Genomic DNA, 21,578 nt, shown 5'->3' with positions numbered 1-21,578 from the left:
GTAATAGTAGTGTACCTGTAATTTTGCAAAATAAAAAGTCAACATATGATTCTAACATGGTATCTTCCTTCACTTTATACAAATACAGTAAGAAATAAATGGGACTAAAGGTCCCTATATACTTCCGTAGATGTTCTTGTTCGTTCTTCTTTCAGGGGTAAAAAGAAGTTCTAAACTGGTATACTGTTTGCGGACATTCAGACACCTGCCACTCCGCTGTGGGATATGTTTAGAAGTACTTTTAAATATGAGGACACTCAGTAAAACCTTAACTAGTGTGACATTAAAATGTGTTATCAATGACTTTATGCCTCATTTGATGACTGGAATTCACATGAGGTCAGTAAAAGAAGCTATTTTAACCACTCGATGATGATTTAAAGTAATATATATGCTGTAGAATATGTTTAACTTGTTTACATTATTAACTGATGACATGCTATATGCGGCCATAATATGCACCAATTACACTCTGATATTGTTATTTATGATAACACTGATACTATTGCAAAGATGAGTATATAAAAGTGTTAATGTGCAGAATAAGGACAAAAGAATGATGATAGAGGCATATCTTACTTTGGGCAGATGTGTGAATAGCTTTCGCTTCAGATGGCATGAGTAAAGCAGCATATAAAACAAAAGAGTGGATGGGCCCTTAGAGTATTTGAGTAGATTTGATTCCTTTTGTAGACGAATAAAACGAAACAAAAATCATATGACATGGTCTTGGAAAATGTCTCTAAGCGAACAATCATACAGATGTAGGTACATTTGCACCAGCTTGCTAATGACTGTACACCCCGTGTGCTCACATTGACTGATTTTGGCTGACTAAACAACATAAAATCAGCTGTTGGCCTCAAGGTAGGTGGAGCTCCAGGTCACACCTACCGATGACATGGACCAATTGCAGTAAGGTGTTTAGAAGCCGGTAAGAATTTTTCCTAAAAGTTCACCCCAGCGAGCTGTTATGAACCACCGAAACGAAAGCAAAAACACCTTCTTTTTGGCCAGATTTTATTCTAAATGACGTCACACCCGTTCATTCTTCGATTTCGTAGGAAGTATATCTGGGCCTTTAGTCTTTATCTCTCTGTCATTAGGCATAATACCTCTAAACTCTGTGTTTTAAGCTAACATGTTAGGAAATTTGCTGACTTGCTTCCCTTTGTGATTCATTAATGCACACTTTGGCGAAGTTTGAAGAAAGGACAAAACCTGATGGTAATGATCCAAAAGCTGAAATTAACCCTCCTTGCTTCAGAACATTTGAATTACTACCCCTAGGTGACATGTTCAATTAAATGGATCCATTCAGAGAAAAATGAGTCTTTGGGGCTTTGCCTTGGGATTGTTTAACAGACTGAAAAAATGAATCAATATCAGAATATAAAAAGAAGATATGTTGTAAAATACTGTACATACACAGCTACCTCAAAACCCCCACTGTCATAGGCGGCTATTTCTGGAACAGCACTGGGATTTATTTTTGCAATTTCACAATAAAACATTTTCTCCCACACAGCTTGTAATGGGGCCATTTCTGAGAAACATATAGACATGAATCATGTACATTAGTCGAATTGGCTGCTTTCCAAATCTTTCTTTCTAGTAAGTGAGGCACAAGAGAGCTGTAAGATCAGCCCTATCATTGCAACATGATGTTGATAGTTATGAAGCTTCCTGTTCTTATATAACATCTAAAACTGACATAACCTCAGATTCCTTCATCTGTGAGGGAAGCCCTGAGGATTTTGGCTTGCAAGAGGCATTATGCATTAAGGTTTTGAATCATTCTCTCTTCACTGCACACTGTTCATCGACTTGAGTGTAATGAAGCCTCAATTGAGTGTCCAAACTAGAATGATCTAAAAAGTCTAAGCATATTAGAAAATGTAAAGATTTAGCACAGAGACAGAGATGCCTTTGAGTTTTTCATGGCTGTAGCTATTCTTTATTTCTGCTTTTTGATAAAAGTATGATCAAACGGATGATTTCCTGCTGCTTAGAATTCTATGGCTATTACATCATTTGTGTTTTCGTCTAGACAAATAAATAGTTAAATTGCATGTGGATTATCTAGAAATGATTTTACATTGTTTGATTTAAATCCCAAGAGTAGGTCACCCCTGCTTTCGTTTTGTCTCACAACACATGGGGCATCATGTTTAAAATGTAATGTGGAATAAATTCTGTAGCATTCTCATGATTCATATACATATATTAGGTTTTATTCATCTGTCCTTTAGTGGGTATTTACACTTGGTCACTTCATTGCTATCCGATTGAATAAGCACATTCCATTTACACCTGGCCACATAAATGTGTCTCCGCCAAACAGATATAAAACTGTTCTTTAATTCCTACACTGTATGCAAATAAAATAGAGGTCACTACTTGGCTTATGCTAATGCAGGGCAGCGAATTTAAAAGATCGAATTTATTATTTGATTCCAAGTGACTTTGCCCAGAGCACGTGTGTGTCTGTGTGTGTGAGAGTGCTGTGTATTTTACCCCCTGGGCTTGTCATAGGTAAGATGTGTCATGCAGCTGCGCTTATTGTCAGTGTTTAGTTTTAGTATCGTCAGTGATCTGTATCCTACAATGTGCATCCGTTTCTTTATTTGTTGTTATGTAGTGCGAGACGCATGCACTATGCAATTAATCGGTAGCAGCTGTTATGTTTCGCAATTTCTTCATACTGACGTAGCGCTGTTTGGGCTGAGTAAAGTTTACATATGTAGCTTGAACAGCCAGATGCATGTACACTGGACCGGGTTTAATCTGGATTGAGTGATCGGATTTACACTCGCTGAGCACTTTATTAGGAACACCTGTGCCCCTACTTATTCATACAATTATCTAATCAGCCAATCATGTGGCAGCAGTGCAATGCATAAAATCACGCAGATACGGAGATATGATCAGGAGGTTCAGTTAAGGTTCACATCAACCAAAAAATTTTATTTTAGTGATTTTGATCGTGGCATGATTGTTGATGCCAGATGGGCTGGTTTGAGTATTTCTGTAACTGCTGATCTCTTGGGATTTTCACTCACAACGGTCTCTAGAGTTTATTCAGAATGGTGCCAAAAACAAAAAACATCCAGTGAGTGGCAGTTCTGCGGACGGAAACGCCTTGTTGATGAGAGAAGTCAAACTGGTTCAAGCTGACAGAAAGGCTACGGTAACTCAGATATCCACTCAGTACAATTGTGGTGAGCAAAATAGCATCTCAGAATGCACAACATGTCAAGCCTCGAGGCAGATGGGCTATAATAACAGCAGAAGACCACGTCGGGCACTTTATTAGGACCATAGTGTTCCTAATAAAGTGCTCATTGAGTGTATAGCTGCCTTTTATATTTTAGGAAGTGGATCCCTCTTAAGGGTATCATCATATTTGGGGGTCCTTGGCATCAAAAAGTTTGAAAACCCCTGAAAACCCATTATCCATCAATTCTCTACCGATAAATGTCCCATCCTACATTTGATCTCGCTGAATATTGTGTTTCGCTCTGAAATACATCACATTGCTGAAGGAAAATGGTTTTCGAAGGTCTTTTTGTGTTAACTGAAGTCAGCAATTTCACTTTAATAGATTCAAGGTAAAATCTGGGGAGTCTACAACATTTTCTTTAGGAGAGTATAACCTGATCATGATCTCTGTGGTTCTTTTTCTATTTCAGAGATGGACGTCTGAAGGCAGGTGATGAGTTGCTGATGATTAACGGTCACTCGCTTGTTGGGCTCTCACACCAGGAGGCTGTAGCTGTGCTCCGCTCTACTGCTGGACTGGTGCAGCTGGTGGTAGCCAGCAGGGTGAGTTTCAATTCAAGGAAAGAGTCGTGAGTCTAAGCAAACATAGTTTTAATTCCTTTATTTTGTCTTGAAAATCAAGCCCATACATAATCAATAACTGTGTATTATTGTAAGGAAGTATCTTCACACACAGATGATGAGTTCTACTTCATAGAAAGTGTGTTAACTATTCCAGCACATAATCATGACTGGCAGCTTGTAGCAGCTAAAAAATTGAAGAGTTGAAGAGAAACGTTGATGGGCTTGCTGCTTGGCTTTCTGAGATTAAGTTAAAAATACTCTCAGGCTGCTCAACGGCACACAACATGCTCTCTTCAACTGCTCTTCCTTCCTTTCCCAGGATGAATCCGAGGTGGACTTCCACAAGTACCCATCCACCAGCCTGCCCGACTTAGTGAGCACGTGTTCGGGTCCGGATGTCTCGCCTTCCCCTGGGGAGGAGAAGGAGAACATGGAGCCAGACATGGAGGACGTGAGGGCCATCAGCCTTTCACTGCCCACCCAGGACTTGGTACGTATGCATGCTGCCTATCAGCCTGATTATCTGTCGCTTTCATCTTGTGCTGCCTCCGCTGCCCTCACTTATGCAGCTGCAGCAGACTGCTTTCCTTTGTGTCTGTGTGTTTATGATTAAAAGTCAGTTTTGAGTAAGGGTGGGCAGTATGACCAAAATCTTGTAACATAGTATGAGTAATTTTATATGAAGGTATCTATCAAAATAGTCATTTTTTGCTGGGAATTCAACCACAAAATGTTATATATATTACATAACCATTAGGGGTGTAACGGTTCTCGGTAAAAAAACAAACCGTATGGTACGCCAACCACGTTTCGGTAAGCATTTGCTCCGCGGTTCATCTCTAGTTTAATAATGAATCTGGAGCACAAGGTTTGGTGAAGAAAGTCAAGCGACAAATAGACATGCACAGTTGTAACCTCCGCTAACTCTAATGCACCTGTATGGCTGTATGGACACACTCACCAACACACCTGTGTTTCACGTGGACAGGGTTGGGGAGTAACGGAATACATGTAACAGGATTACATATTTAAAATACAAAATATTAGTAGCTGTATTTCACCGCAGTTACAATTTAAATAGTTGGTAATTAGAATACAGTTACATTCAAAAAGTGTGTTGATTACTGAAGAGATTACTTTGCATTTTATTGTCATTTGTTTCATTTAATATTTAGTCCTTTCAGATGGAAAACATTTATACATATAAATGATGCGATCCAAAGTGCATTTGAACAGCGGTGAAACACTTTCTTAAGATGTGTTACATTCACAGGAGCAGACATAGAAGTCTGAAGTATGTTTGGAGCAGCAGAAATACAAATAAACATTGTGTAAATTGTCATGTGAATATTTAGCTTTATGCTAAGCAAAAATGCTATTTCTAGCAATTTTACATAACTTGTTACCAGACACTATCATATATTTTTATTAAGACAATCCACATTAGAACATTAATCTTTATTCTCTAGTAAGACCTTTGATATTAGGGCAAAAATCTTATTCTTGATCAGAATTTTTTTTTATTGCTTTTCTGTAAAAATATCTAAAAATCCTTAATTGTCCAATTTGCTTTATCTTGTTTTAGAAGCAACACTGGATAAGATATTTAGGATTTTTTCAGAGAATGTATTTTTAACGTGTGTTTTTTTTTTTTTTTTTTTTTTTTCTTACTGTACAGGCAGATTTTTTAAAGTTAAAACAAGTGAAAAAATCTACTAGTGCTGAAGAAGTAACCCAAAGTATTTAGGTTACATTACTGACCTTGAGTAATCTAACGGAATACGTTACAAATTACATTTTACAGCATGTATTCTGTAATCTGTAGTGGAATGCATTTTAAAAGTAAACCTCCCAACTCTGCTTGTGGGTCAACTTTCTACAGAGAGAAGCTGTCCTATTAACTGTTAGTATGTTAAATCAGTTGATGACATCACAGTTCACACGTGTTAGTTGGCAAAATGGCAAGCTGAGAAAACAAGCCGCAAGAGAGAAGCCCCTGCGTCATTTAAGTCTCCTGTCTGGGAACTTTTTATTTATGTAGTCAATTACAGCAGCGATAGTCAAAAAACATTTACAAAACAGGCACTGTTTGCAGACATTGCTTGACGAGAGTGCCGTATACCGGTAATACATCGATATTTGATTAGCTATTTACGCTGACATCACCTGAGGATATATAGCGCGCAGTGCGCACAGAGCCGCAGGTGAGCCCGAAACTGCTCACAGACACACAGGGTGTCTTTCTTTAAACAGGCACTCAGTGCTAGTTCAGACAGACATAAAACAAGAACTAAAGTGCTTGGAGTGTTCATAGCCAACGTTATGTTGCCCTTACTCTGTTGATGAAGATGTAGGATTTGCACTTATGATTAAAATACTCGAGTCATGTTACGACATCCATTCTCGTATTCATTTTAATAGCAAATGTATTTCTTCTATAGGGATGTACAGATTCTGAACATTGAATATACGTTGAGCTGAGTTTGAAGTGCACTTTATGTTGATGCATGTCACGTAATAATACAGGTATTAAGTAAAATTAGTTGTACTTTTTTTTTTTTTTTTTTTTAAGGAACTTAACGAAAATTAACCATGGTTTTACTATAGCAATATTGTAGTAAACATGACTGTAATAACAAGGACCTAATAACCATGTAGTAATGTAAAAATTATTTTTCCAATAATCTTAGTGGCTTATTTACTTGAAAAATGAAAAGTTTTGTTTTGTGTTTTTTGTTTTGTTTAATGCATAAATACTAAATCAGTCCTTTTATAATCATCAAAGCTGCCTTCACAGTTTGAAGAGTATATTGTAATTTTCTGCTTGTTTTTTTTTTTTTTCTCCCCTTTTTCTCCCCAATTTGGAATGCCCAATTCCCAATGCGCTCTAAGTCCTTGTGGTGGCGTAGCGACTCGCCTCAATCTGGGTGGCAGATTGGACAAATCTCAGTTGCCTCCGTGTCTGAGACCGTCAGTCCACGCATCTAATCACGTGGCTTGAGCGCGTTACCGCGGAGACATAGCGCATGTGGTGGCTTCACGCTATTCTCTGCGGCATCTACGCACAACTCACCACGAGCCCCACTGAGAGCGAACCACATTATAGCGACTATGAGGAGGTTACCCCATGTGGCTCTACCCTCCCTAGCAACCGGGCCAATTTGGTTGCTTAGTAGACCTGGCTGGAGTCACTCAGCATGCCCTGGGATTCGAACTAGCGAACTCCAGGGGTGGTATCCAGCGTCTTTACCACTGAGCTACCCAGGCCCCCCCTCTGGTGCATTTCTACTGTCATACTGTTTATACCATCATACCGCCCAGCCCTAATTAGTTATGTATAATGTTTTTTATAAGGATATATCTGTATGTTAGTGTGAGTGTATGCAGTTGTTATTGTTTTCCTTTCACCACTCATTGGCACCTTGATAGTGAGTGAATGCACAACAGACAGTCTGTCTGATAAGAATCAGAGAACTTTCAACGAAATCTTAATACCCGCAGCATTTTGTAATTAAAGTACGGCTTTCCCTTTTAAGGACAGCACAGTTGTTGCTTTATCTGTTTGCCTCTTTTGATCTGTGTGCCAGAGGCCCATTTATGTTCTTGTGGTTTTATCTGTTGTTTTGCCAATATATATATATATATATATATATATATATATATATATTAGTGCCACTGTTTACTAAGCAGCCATTTGCTCTGCATTTGTCGATCTCATCACAGATAACAAATTATTCATTTGATCAGTAACACCACAAATTGTTAATGTTTAATCATACAAGTTAAAGCATTGTGCTGGTTTGATGATCAGTGATGACAACACAGCTAATGTTGGTCATTAACTAATTCTATGGCACACTGACAGGACCACACAACCAAACATTTTAGGATCATACATTTTAAGTGTCTTGTTTTGTAGAGCATTCCCCATGGTGCTTTGTTTGAGATCTTGTATGGTGCAGAGTAAAGTGGGTCATTCCCCACCGCCCCCCACCACATCTTTACTGCGCACACGTTCTTTGCATTCAGAACGAAAATGAAAAAGAGTAGCCTTCCCTGCCTGCCATCTAATTACATTTACATTCCGCAACTCATGTTGATAGTAGTTGTGAATTTGGGGCTGTAAAACTTAAGTCTGTTTTTCTATAGAACTTTTTTATTTTCCAGTGTCTGTGTCGTTATTTTCTGTGTCACTTTTCAAGCTTTCGTAAAAATAGCAACCAGGACTATTTACATACTGTATATGGTTACATTTATTGTACTGACAATTAGCTCTGTTTCAGAATCTAGTCAGCTGCTTACAGAGGCTGCATGTTAAGGCACTAGAGGCACGCAACTGACTTGAAGGCTATTCCAAAAGGCAGGCAGTTTAATTTTGCCCTTGCATAAGATACCTAGTTTCTAAGGCAGCATTCATGTATCCTTCATGGAGATGGCAATCCCAGAATGCATTATGCCGAGTTTAGTGACAAGATCAGTTCAAGATGACAGACAAAGCAAAATAATAAATTAAATACAAAATGAATGTTCATTATAAATATTTTTAATTCCATACCGAAAAGTATAGATTTGAATAAAATTTACTATTTAACCCAATATTTGTACGTGCTGTATATATTTTTTGCTTATTATAGTATCTTTTTAGTATGTTTTGCCTCCGTCTGCGCTGTTTAGGATTTTTTGTTTCTGTTAACAAGTGCTAGATGGATGTCTTAACTGCAGTGGCATGTCCCGCTGTTTTTTTTTAGCATCTCACGCAGGAGCGTCATGTATTTTAGACTCCGTTTCAGGTTAAAAAGAATGTACATTTTTTAAATGACTCTCAAGACACCCATGTCCTCTTTTTGTTGTGCTGCGCCTAGCTTTTTCAGGGCAAAAACGCTTTCAGTCTAAACCTGGGTATCCGTTAGCAGGTAAATACAGTACAGTTTTTTGACCGTTACAACATCCATTTCGTATCACTTTTCAGCAGTATCTTTGATTTACAGCGCTGATGATTGCGCCAGATGCTTTCAACTGAGAAAAGTTTCACTCAACACTTCAATACAATTTGGAATCAATTTGATATCTAATATAGTGAACACTTACAGTGAAGAATATGGAAAACTCAATTTCTCCAGATTAATCCTTCACTCAAATTGTGATCAGGTGCTCATTCACGGCCTCTAAAGCAGGAGGTGAATTTGAGCAAGGCTTAATGACTGCTCTGTGTCCAGTGGTGAAAAAAAAGCGTTTCACCTAGCGCAATATGAGAACATGGTGCGGGGGCGGAGCTTAATCTAATTTAATCTACACCCTCGTTTCCTATGTGATGACATTCATTTCAAAAGTCACTGTCATTGGTTCTCAACAATGGAAATTGAAAAATATGTTAATTTTCATTGATATAATTCTAGTGTTATCATTCATTTTCCCTTTTTTTTCTTTCAGTTTAATTTAGTTTACTCTCTAGTAACCTGGGTTACAATAGACCATCTTAACCTCATTAAACAACAGGAAGATTTCACTTTGTAAGTGAATAGATAAACACTTGCAAGTAGAAGCTTATCATCCATTCATTCTTTCATTGCCCTGTTGGGATTTTGAGGAGAGCATTGTATGATTTCATGAGGACATACAGAAATCACTATACCAGTGTGTTACTGAATGATAATAAACTGCAAAAGAAAAGTCATAAAGACAAAGAAAGCGTGAACAAAACCGGCATGCTGTTTCTACCCAGATGCAGTTGAGATTTAATCTAATCACAAACGCAACATTTCAAGCAAAATGATCGGTTGTTTTAATTGAGTACATGTGTTAGTTCAGCTTCTGATGTGTGTGCTTATCATCTTGTCACCCTGCATGTTCAAATCAAACAGACACACTGAGGAAGAGCTGTGATGTTCTCATCCTTGGGTATGTAATCGCTTTTTCAAGTTGTCAGATCAGACGGTTATTTCCTTTTAAATCCACACACAAGTTTAAACTTTTGTTCGGCAGGTGATTGACTGGTGAGAGGTGGTGCTTCGCTGCCGTCCGGGACGCATCAGGATGGTGTTTTAAACCTCAAATGCAATGTGGTTTTTGACTACCTCCTGTATGTGTTTTTGTGATCCAATCACAAAAAATGTTGCATCCCGTTTACAACTATATTTAGCGCTGACCGTTTGCGATCGGATCATCCGAAACATGTCTTATTACCAGCTGTAAAAAACAGGGTCTAAAATGACTACAGCCAGAGCTAGGGAATGCTATAGAACGACTTCTGGTGGAAGTCCCTCCCACATTCGTTTCCCCAGTAAGACCCCCAGGAAAAAGGTGGATAGAGTTTCCTCTCATCCTGTGTGTGTTTGAATGCTTGTGCATTCTCTTGTCTCTAGTGAGTTTTTGACACTGGATTATCCCTCCAGGCTCCAGTCTCTAATGAATGACAGAGTGGGAGCTCTCATAGAATGATAGAGACTGAAGGAGGAATAACATCATTCACCCGTGTTCCAGTTTCCCATGATTCACTGATCTGGTACTTATCGGAAGTGGTTCCTGTCATGAGCTGTGTTTGTTTTCATTGTAATCTTCTTGGCTAGAAGAGCAAAATGTGCTGGTAAAAAGCAGGCAAACACAGAGTCTGTGATTGCATTATTTTTCAAAGGGCCTGAGATTTTCAAATGACACATAGACCATGTAACCACTGCTGCTAACACTACTATGCACTTTGGGTGTCACTCCCCTTCTTGGTGCTTGATCAGGGATGGATTAAGACGTTGGGATGCCCTGGGTACGGATGCCTTAACAGGCCCACTCTGGAAATTAGTGGCATGTCACGATGTGACAAAGATCTCTCTCATTTATCTCAGTGGTGCTGTCACACACGTCCACGTAGACCTTTTTAATTATAATATTATTAGAGCGATCTCTATCATGTCGTGATGTGTTCTTCAAGTGTAATGTAGAATGGATGTCAAATAGCCACAAGTAGCAGCACATTTTCCACAGCATTGTTTACAGTACATGCGTATGGCCCTTTAAACAGGATTGTAACGAATCTCTAGGTTCTGACATGCTTCAGGTAGCTTTTATTCTGTTTTTATTTGTTTTAGTGCCGTCCTCTCAGGGCATTCTTATTCCTCAATTCAAAGCAACAAAACTCTCAATAGCTTTTCGAACACTTCAGCTTCACAACAACAATAATAAGAATAATAATAAAACACACAATAGGGCACGCTAGTCACTGCGCTTTGGTGTTGTTCTCTCTCTGCCTGCCTCTGGCGTGTTCGGCTGTTTTAAGGCGTCTCTCCACTATCACTGTAATGAGAAACAGCTGTTACAAATTATGTCAACCAGCTTGACGAGCCACACCACTCCCTCTCTCCCGCAGACAGACACACAACCACGCCCCATCACCACATACCCCCACCACCCGACTGAGGCTGGGGCAACATTCGGCCTGCAAACCCCCCCATTTCTGGAGAGAAAGTCAGCCACAGCCATCTGCACCCCTGATCTGTGGATCACCTCAAATTTGAACGGCTGAAATGCCAGGTACGAACGGGTGATCCGTGCATTGGTATCCTTCATGCGGTGGAGCCACTGGAGTGGGGCATGATCTGAAAAGAGGGTGAAGGCCTGCCCCAGCAGGTAGAAGTGGAGGGTGAGGACTGCCCACTTGATAGCCAAACACTCCTTTTCAATGATGCTGTACTTAGTTTCCCTCAGCGAGAGTTTATGACTAATGTACAGCATCGGTCGCTCCTCCCCCTCCACCTCCTGCGAGAGCACTGCCCCAGCCCTCTGTCTGATGCATCCGTCTTGCCACTTGGCAAGTAATTTAGAGCTTGACGTGGGCAGTAATACAAGCACTTTATCTCCTGGTGCGAATTCCCGTAGTCAAGTGTCCGTAATTCAGCCGGCTTTGACGTTCCTGAGCTTGGAGCAAATTCCCCTGTGTTAATTGACCCAAAGTGTTGCTTTAAGATCAAGAACGTACTGAATTTCATTTTTACTGTTTGAAGGTCCCTCATCCCATGCTTCCCCTATGACAACGAGCACGCCGTGCGGCCGATGCCCGTACAGCAGCTCGAATGGAGAAAACCCTGTAGAGGCTTGTGGGACCTCTCGCACTGCAAATAACTGGGGTTCGAGCCACTTATCCCAATTCCTAGCATCCTCGTGTACAAACTTACGGATCATGTTTTTCAGGGTTTTATTAAATCGTTCCACCAACCCATCGGTTTTTGGGTGGTAAACACTGGTGCGAATCGATTTAATACCTAATAATTTGTACAGTTTGCGTAGTGTTCATGACATAAATGTAGTACCTTGATCAGTGAGGAGTTCTTTTGGTATCCCCACTCGGGAGATTATTCTGAAGAGTGCCTCCGCAACACTACGTGCTGAGATGTTGCGCAGGGGCACTGCTTCCGAGTATCGCGTTGCATAGTCCACCAGAACTAATGCAAAGTGATGGCCGTGTGCAGCCCGTTCTAATGGCCCGATGAGGTCCTACCTCAATTAACGGTAGAGGGCGCAATGACGCTTTTGGGGTGGCCGGTGGATTCACCAACTGACATTCACGGCACACCGCACACCACCTGCGAACGTCCCTGTGAATGCCCGGCCAAAAAAAAATGGGGCATTATTCTGTCCTAAATGGCAAGCCATTGGATTATGGTGAGCCGCCTGGAAAAGCGCTTCCCAACGGCTCTTTGGGACTAATAACTGGGTTGTGTTTTCTTTTGTTTTAGTGTCCTGCGTCACTCGATACAACCTATCTTTGTTAATTGAAAAATACGGGTATGTGAGTGCGACGTCAGGTGGAGCTGTTGACCATCGATTACTCTCACTTGGTCAAATGTGTGTTTGAGGGACTTGTCACGTGACTGCTCTTGATGGAAATCACCTCTCCCTTGCTTCATCTTGATGCAGAACAGATGTAGACGGCCTTGGCACCGCCTCTCCAGCCATTATTTCACAGGACCCATCCGCACAAATTTCCCTTAATAAATTCTTAAAATCAGGCCAATTTGTCCCGAAAATCAGCGGATGGGTGAGGCGGGAATTAACCGCAGCCACTCACTCTCACTCACTCTCTCCTCATACCTACTCTGTGTGTGCTCATAGCTTTGACTGCTCGCTTGATATTTTAAAAAATATCTTAGAGCATAAAAAAAAAATGGTGCTGAAACTTTTTATTCTATAATTATTTTTGCAATACCTTTTGGTGCAGAAATTACACACAGCTAATGCCAAAGAGGTTAAACTTGAAATCCATATTTCTTGTTTACAGATGCCAGAATGTTGCTAAAGTTATTACTATGTCAATCATCACAGATTTGGGAGTGCCTTCTGTAGTCTGTACATACACGGAACAATAATTTAGAGGATTCACTCTTGCATTTAAGTGCAGTTGTCACTCCCAACACTTTGCAGTGTATACATAGCCATTGTGGTTTTCTGTTTAGTTTGCTCTTAAAATTATTTAACAGAAAATGAAACGAGGAGAGTGTAAATAGGCCAATTACTTTTTCAGTTTGCTTTCGTCTTTCACTCTGACATTCCAGAACCAAACAGCTGTTCAGAATTTGTTTACATTCCCTTTCTGCGGCCTGCAACTGCACTAGAAGGCAATGAACGGTTGATATTATGTGGGCGTCCTGTGCTGACAGCGTTGGGTGTGACTCCAGAACTGAACAGCCTGTCAGATCTGTTCTGAAGTGACAGGCTCAGTGATTTTGATGAGACAAAGGAAGGACAGGGGAGGAAATAAAAAAAAAAGAGAGATGCAGTGGAAAGGATCTAGAAGAAGAGCACAGCTGTGACTGTCACGTTGAGTCCTGTGAGGCATGGACGTGAGGGGTTTGTGGAGGCCCACAGGCTCACTTGCGACAAACACGCTAGCGTAGCTCGCTCATGCAGGAGACAGATCTTATTTCTGTCAACTGAGGGAAGGGCTTCCTGTTTGCATGCCTGAAAAGAGAGCAGTGGAACTTCCCCTACATGTTGCTGTTTAAACTTGTTTCAGGACACAGGAGCTGAAGCTTGTTCCTAAAGCTCAGACAGTTGGAAAAGGAAAACTATTTCGTATTTTTTTCAGAGCAGCCAGGGTGGAGCAAAATTAGGATAGTGCTGATTTTCAAACTAATACAACCTGCTTCTATCTTGCAGTGCCTAGATTATTCTGTAATTCTGTGAGTTTATCTAGGAGAGTTTAGGATCCATTATGTCAGTCAGTTAGGTTAAATTTTACCCATGATCATAAATAACATTAGATATTTTGCTAGTAGGGGTGGGAAGCAGCAGGGATACGGGTCATGCGTTCTTCTACTTGTTTATCATTCATCTTTATTGGACTTTGGTGCTTTGTGTAACAAAATACTGAACTTGCTGCTTTACTTCATCATAGATGTAACATAGAGATTCCCTGACTTAAATACTAGACAATTGTTACAAAAACAAATACACTACTATCATTCTCACACTCAATTTATACTTAAAAAGCCCCTAAAAATTAATCTTGCAACTTCATCTCAATAAAAAAGGCCTTCAGAGGTAGTTTACATACATGGACATCCACACCTGCAAAGTTGGTTATATACATAATCAATGGTCCTATTAAATTAAGTTAACTTAATTACATTAATATCCAGCTGTTCACGCAAGTGATCCACTCTGTGCTATCTAGTCAGTTACAGTTTGGTGGATAGTGGAGTGTGCACACAATTGGTCTGTGCTGCTCCATTTATTTGGTTAGTGTATTTATCAATTCCCATATTAAAGCATAGAGGGCCCTATTTTAAGAGCACTAGTGCTAAGCACATCACTATGCCATAAGTCATTCACGCAAAGTCAGTGGACATGGCCAGGAAGTTTTGGTATTTTCGTGCAAGCATGTGCAGTCTAGGCGCAAGTTGGTTTGGCAAAATTGCACGCAACACGCTAATGGGCTGGGTCAAGTGCAATTTAATTCTGAGGTTCTTCTCCGGCACCTTCTGCACCCTATTTTATAGTCCATTCCCTGTCAAGCACCAGTGGTATAAACAAAGACCTCACATTCATAAGAAGTTTGTAGTGGAAATGGACTGTACTGCAAAGAATTACAATAATAGAAACATGGACTTACGTCCTTTTATGCATTAACTCAGTCTCTGTTGAATGTCAGGCATATTTTTATGACAGTGAGATGTTCCTTTTATATGCATGGAAAATATGGTTCTCATCAGGATCTGGATTTATGCTCTGTTAAATTATAGAGAATGTAGTATTATTGAATGAAAGTATTATTAATCATTTTCATCTGCTGACACACAAATCATGTCTAGTATTAACAGTGATTGTATCGGTATTCACTTCTACCTGTCGATTTTGAGTGTAGACTTTGCTCTGCAAGCAGACCTGCTTTTGAAACATCTTAGCGCAATGACCCATTTCTCAGGAAAATAGAAAATTGCGCTTTGCACCACCTTATTTACGTACAATATACACCCAGTTTGCATGCATACACCCACAGATAACACAAAAACTCCCACCCACGCCCACTTGCGCTTGCATGAAAATTGCACTTAGAATTAGCCCTCTCACGCTGCACTTTACGCACTCATGGAAATAGAGTCCAGAATGTGAAATAAGTCATCTTGGTGGAATTTAAAATTTTTTTTTTTTTTATATAATTACATTTGCACATTATTTACACAAAATTTTATACAGAAAAGAAATCATGTTTTTTTTTTTTTTTTTTGGGTATCAAAGTTGAACAGTATACACATGCATTGGTTCAGTTTAGTTAGCATACCAGATCACTTGAGCAAAGGCAAAATCACACGACACAAACCATTCCACTTTTCCAAGAAACCTCCATGAGTACCTTTCTTTTCACACACACATGATTTTCGATCTCCCTCTGTGAACATTCCTCCAGCCCTGCACAGTGAAGGACAAACAAACGGTTATGGCTTACATTTTTAAGAGGACACAGGTCACAGGAAATGGAAAAATGTGTACTCCATTTACTTTCTCCAATTTGTCTCAAGGCATGTTCCCTAATTCCCTCTGCCTTCTCTCCTTAAGTTTACAGAGCTTGACAGACTGGAGGAACGTGGCAGGATTGAGGGTCCCAAGGAATATTGCCGTAGCCCCACACCTATGAAGTTTCGCAGCAGATCTCAAGGTCAAAAATGTCCAATTGTATCACGTCAAAACACTGCTGAGCATGAAAACTTTGTAATTGGATTAATCTGTATTGGACTGTGGCCAAGGGTGGCTGCACCATTTCTAATTGCTTTATTATAGATTCTTGTACCATGTGAGGGTGTACTGAACTTGTGCTTTAATTATGCTTGTTTAATTAGCAAAATCATTCAGAACTATAAACACGGTTCCCACAGTCATAGAATTTCTAAAGTGAATATACATTTTTCTAGTTATGCTTGGCTATTATGTTTAAAAATCCTTACCATGCAATCCTGACTGACTGAAAAAAAACATTGAAAAGTTTTGGGAATGTTGTATAAAAAAAAAATCTGTTTATCCCTAACAAAAGTTTCTGTCATCCTTATTTTTTTTTTAATTAATTTTAGATTCATCTTCCACTGTTAATGCAAATAACTGAAAAAGATGTCAGTTAATGCATTTTACTAAGTTAATGTCTTGATGATATCATTACGATCAGGTGGAGGGAGTCGTCTGGAGTCTGTCGGCGAAGACGATGAACTAATCGTGGAAAACGGTGATACAGGAAGTGACATGGCAGAAAAGCCAGTGCGAGGAGGACGCAAACATTCTCTTCCTCAGCAACTGGACACAGTCGGCATCCGACAGGTCACTACTACATTCAGCTCATTTCTTCCCCCATAAGTTACAAGCTAGACGCCCATACAGTGTGTTAATTTTTGGCTTATTTTCCATCAAGCTGTGATTCTCTTTGGACTGTCTCACCATCTAAAGTACCTAATTCTAATTCCATGGGTTGCGACTTTAAATTCTTATCCAAAAAAATAATAATTTTGTGGCACGACCACTTCAAAGACAAATCCTACCACTCAGTCTTTATTTACATGAGGCTGGAAGATTTCTCTTGGCTGTGCTAATTACAATGTTTTTCAAAAGTCTCAACCATTGCTCAAGCCCACATATAGCATTACCGGTAGTTTGTAACTGAATCTAATGAAATAGCCCCAATTTGTGTGCCCCCTGACCGAAAGCCAGCATTTACAGCATTTACTGCATTTACATTAATTTAGCTGATGCTTTATCCAAAGTAACTTACAAATGAGGGGAAAAAAATGCATTGCTACAAATGACTGAACCTGCTAAAGGTAGCTACATATTTTCTCAGTTATACACAATATAAATAACTCTTATTTTATTGTCTCATTGTTTATTCATACCCTTTTTTATCATCCTCTTCAGGAATATCAAATCGTGAAGAAATCGGCTCGTTCCCTGAGCACCGTTCAAGTGGAGTCTCCATGGCGACTGGCACAGCCATCCATAATCTCCAACATTGTTTTGATGAAAGGACAGGGCAAGGTGAGGGATGTCCCGCAGCCAGGACAATGCATGCTAACACTACAAGGGTTCTTTTTCTGAGGATATATAACATATAAATAGATATAAATCTACAGTTTACATCATTTATAGATCTTGGTTAAAACTAGATCTTTTGTTATTTGATCTTGATTAGTTTATTTATTTAGTGGTAATACATGATTTTTACTTCCTGGTTCACTGCAAAAAATCATTTTACAATAAGGTTCCATTCGTTAACATATGTTAATGCATCAGGTATCATGAACTAACAATGAAGAATATTTATTTTTTTTACAGTATTTATTCATCTTTGTTAATGTTAGTTAATAAAATACAATTGTTCTTTGTTAGTTCATGTTAGTTCATAGTGCATTAAGTAATGTTAACATATACAACTTTTGATTTTAAAAATGTATCACTATGTTGAAATTAACATTAACCAAGATTAATAAATGCTGTAAAAGTATTGTTCATTTTTGGTAACTAATGTTGTTAACTAATGTTAACAAATGCAACCTTACTGTAAATTGTTACCAAAATAATTTTCTCAATCAGTATTTTTGGCTTTTATTCCGGTTAAATTATCGAAACATGCTTAAAACAAGATACATTTAATTGAGAAACAACATTGTTAATCGTTTATTTTTCTGAACTTTAACTTTGCCAGTGGTGTAAAAAAAATACAAATGTATGGAACAAGTCTTAATATTTTATGCAATTTTCATGTTAATTCTAAAGTTAATCTTGTTTTAAGGATGTTTAGGTATTCTACTGGAAAACAAGACAAAAATACTGATTAATGGTTTTTTTTTTTTTTGCATTGTTCATTTTGTAGTGATATTGATAAGGATATGGATCAGAAAGAGAAATAGAAATAGAAACCTCTGTGTAAGGACCTTTTCATGTACCAGAAACAGTATACATCAGCACCTGTACTATTGTAAACCCAGGCTCATAGAGATGTATGACTTTGAATGTGTCCAGGGTCTGGGGTTCAGTATTGTCGGGGGGCAGGATTCAGCTAGGGGGAGGATGGGTATATTTGTCAAGACCATTTTCCCCAATGGAGCAGCTGCAGCTGACAGGCGGCTCAAAGAAGGTAGACACACACTCCTGGGCATGATACAGTAGCTTTAATGCATTTGAAACAATTGGTCATCAAAGCAGTTGGACCTCAATGAATCCAAATGGCATGAAAATAATTAGCTGTGCTTTCATAGTCTCTGGCTTTTATCATACGCTTTTTCATTGGTGAATATCTCTATTTTCCCTTCTCTTTTTTTCTTTTTTCAAAATGAACATTTAATCATCATTTAGTAATCCCTTTATCGTTCCAACCCAGTATTCTTTCCTTTTCCCTGAAACAGGAGATATTGGCAGAAGTGGAAAGTAATTTTAAATGCCAAGCTCCAAAAAAAAAATATAAAACACCATAAAATGTATCATAGATGTAGTTGATGTGATTGGTGCTCTTTATTCCAAGTCTCCTGAAGTTATACGATACCTTTGTTGAAGGACCAAACCGTTATTCACTGATAATCTTCTGCTCCTCCATCGCTTTGATGATCGGTCACATGACGTTAGAACCAATGCCATTTGGTGGCATTGACGTCTATACTGAACTGAATTATTGAACGAAGTGAACTGGGTGAACATTTCCTTCAACTCTTGCTTCTTCATCATGTCTCTTTCAGGCGATGAGATATTGGAGGTGAACGGAGAGTCTTTGCAAGGCCTCACGCACCAGCAGGCCATTCAGACCTTCAAGGTAAACTGCAACGGTGCATGAAACCACAGAATAGAATGAATCCCTGCATTTATCCAGATCATTGAACACAATTCCATGCCCTTGAATTATAAGCAGTTTGTAAAGAAAGGAATTCCTGGAAAAGCATAGCCTCTTGCTTTCAATAACATTGATTCTTTTTGATTTTCTTTGACCCACCAGTAAATATTTTTGCTTGAGTTAATGTACAGTAAAAATATTCAGTGGGGGTTTAAAAGTCTAAGACCACAGAAAAAATCTGGAATTCAAAATCTAATTAAAAATAAAAAAAAGTTTTAGGATTTTGAGACTTTTAAAACAAAGATTTTTGGACCCCCACTGTACACAAAATTTTAGCAGCAGCTGGCTTCTTGGCATATTTTTCCCATCCATTTTCTCCATTTCAGCAACTGAAGAAGGGAGTAGTTACCCTAACTGTGCGGACCCGTCTGAGAAGCCCCAGTCTTACCCCTTGTCCCACGCCTACACTACTCAGCAGATCCAGCTCTCCAAACTCGAACGCCAGTGGTGGGACACCGGCCCCTCCTAGCCTTGAAGATGGGGACTCTCGTAAGGGGCCGGGTCCCAAAGATCGCATTATCATGGAGGTTACATTAAACAAAGGTACAATTGTGTGTTTTTATTACTAACAAATTAAGTGATTTAAAGAGATCTGTTTGTAAAATTAACAAAAGTATGCTGAGCGCACTCATCCTCTCCAGGGTTTGAACCTGGCACCTTTGGGTTACGAACCCTGATCTTGAAACACTACAGTATCACCATAGTAACAGTTCTGCTAACTGACTTTTTATATATGCTTTTGGTAAATTTGACAAAGTTTTATTGTTTTGGCAAAAATTATCTTGAAAAGAAAACATTTGAGCCTATGTTAATTTTCCTTTTAACTTCAGAATTATTGCAACATTCCTTGACATTTGCAATTGACTTCAGCATTCAGCACTGTTTTTTAAATTTTTTTATTCCTCTTGCACCTGTGCATCAGATTTAATGTGTGGTTATGTCATGGTTCCATTATATGTCCAAATAAACTGTCCTGCCAAACTGAAAACTGTTATTCTTGGATCGTTGTACTTCCAAGAGGCATTCTCATTAGGCTGTTTGTGTTTCTTTAACATATTCAATTCAGGGTCACCATATATTTCTTTGACATGTATTATATTATTTCATTGTGCATGCACATCTTTTAAATCATGATTTACTTTAGGACCAGTGAGTAATCTAACATTTTCATCTCATCAGTTGTGTGAAATATCTCAGGAAACCCTAAATATTTCCCCACCTGTTTTTTTTTTTATATATCTGAAATACTTTTACTTTAAAGCCAGTATATAATAAGAAAAGAGACTCTTGCATGTAGTGAACTAAACCTTTTGGCAATGCTGTGTTTGTGTGTGAATCAGAGCCAGGTGTGGGTCTGGGTATTGGTGCCTGCTGTCTTACACTGGAGAACAGCGCTCCTGGGATCTACATCCACAGCTTGGCACCAGGATCTGTTGCCAAAATGGATGGTAGACTCAGGTAAGTTTTTGGTCATGTGGTGGTCAGATTATTGCCCCACACATTTGCACATTTCTCATGTATAGTAGCTAGAGAAAAGTGAAATTTAGCCCAAAGCAAATGTGCCTTTTTATTTTATGAACAGTTCTAAACATCAAATATGTTGGCTGTGATTGTGTCACGGCAGGCAGCATTTTGGCTGTCAGTGTGGACAGATAGGGTCGGGAAGGTTACTTTTAAAATGTATTCCCCTACAGATTACAGAATACATGCTTGAATGTTTGATTATTCAAGGTAAGTAATGTTATCTTAATACTTTGGATTACCTTTTTTAACACTGACTATAAATAAAGTAAGAAAATGCACTTCACTGTAAAAATACTTTCTCTGAAAAAACAAAAGCCTAAATATCTTTTGCAGTTTTGCTACTCAAGTAAATGTATCTTATTTTAAGGATTTTTTGATATTTTTACAGGAAACAATATTTAAATTCTCATTAAGAATAAAGCTTTTGCAGTACATCTTTGCACTAATATCAAAGGTCTTACTAGAGAAAAAAAGTTATGCTCTATCGTTAATTTTCTTCATAGAATTCATTATAAAATATAATTGTGCCTGGTAACAGATGCATGTAAAGGCAAGAAATAGCATTTTACCTTAGCATAAAGCTAAATGATCACATGACAGTTTACACAAGGTTAACTATTTTTGCTGCTCCAAACGTCAAAACCCCTCAGGGTTTACACAATTACATCCTTTTCTGATCGTATGTGGATTCTGTTCATAGAAAAAGGCAGAAAATATATTATTTGTAGCTCTCTGTGCGATGTTAAAGGCTACATTGGTTAGCATTTCTTATAAAAGAAATACCCTAACCGCATAAAAAACATTGTCAAGGCATGTAATCGTGTATTTAATGGATTCATCTGTCAAAGCGTTTCTAACC

At 38.8% G+C, this 21,578-nt stretch overlaps 1 protein-coding gene across 1 annotated transcript in view; it reads left to right on the top strand.

Annotated features, from left to right (window-relative positions):
- Positions 1–21,578, top strand: part of LOC127429968 (PDZ domain-containing protein 2-like) — a 97,707-nt gene that overhangs the window by 53,177 nt on the left and 22,952 nt on the right. The window contains exons 4-12 of the mRNA XM_051679373.1: positions 3,693–3,825; positions 4,166–4,336; positions 15,889–15,988; positions 16,490–16,638; positions 17,230–17,349; positions 18,334–18,448; positions 19,044–19,117; positions 19,522–19,738; positions 20,536–20,653. Coding sequence (XP_051535333.1) covers positions 3,693–3,825; positions 4,166–4,336; positions 15,889–15,988; positions 16,490–16,638; positions 17,230–17,349; positions 18,334–18,448; positions 19,044–19,117; positions 19,522–19,738; positions 20,536–20,653 — 1,197 coding nt within the window. The remainder of the gene's footprint in view (positions 1–3,692; positions 3,826–4,165; positions 4,337–15,888; positions 15,989–16,489; positions 16,639–17,229; positions 17,350–18,333; positions 18,449–19,043; positions 19,118–19,521; positions 19,739–20,535; positions 20,654–21,578) is intronic.

Source organism: Myxocyprinus asiaticus, chromosome 3 (genome assembly GCF_019703515.2).
Source record: "Myxocyprinus asiaticus isolate MX2 ecotype Aquarium Trade chromosome 3, UBuf_Myxa_2, whole genome shotgun sequence".
NCBI classification, from domain to species: domain Eukaryota; kingdom Metazoa; phylum Chordata; class Actinopteri; order Cypriniformes; family Catostomidae; genus Myxocyprinus; species Myxocyprinus asiaticus.
Note: the sequence above shows the minus strand (reverse complement) of the source record. Positions and strands in the feature narration are given on the sequence as shown.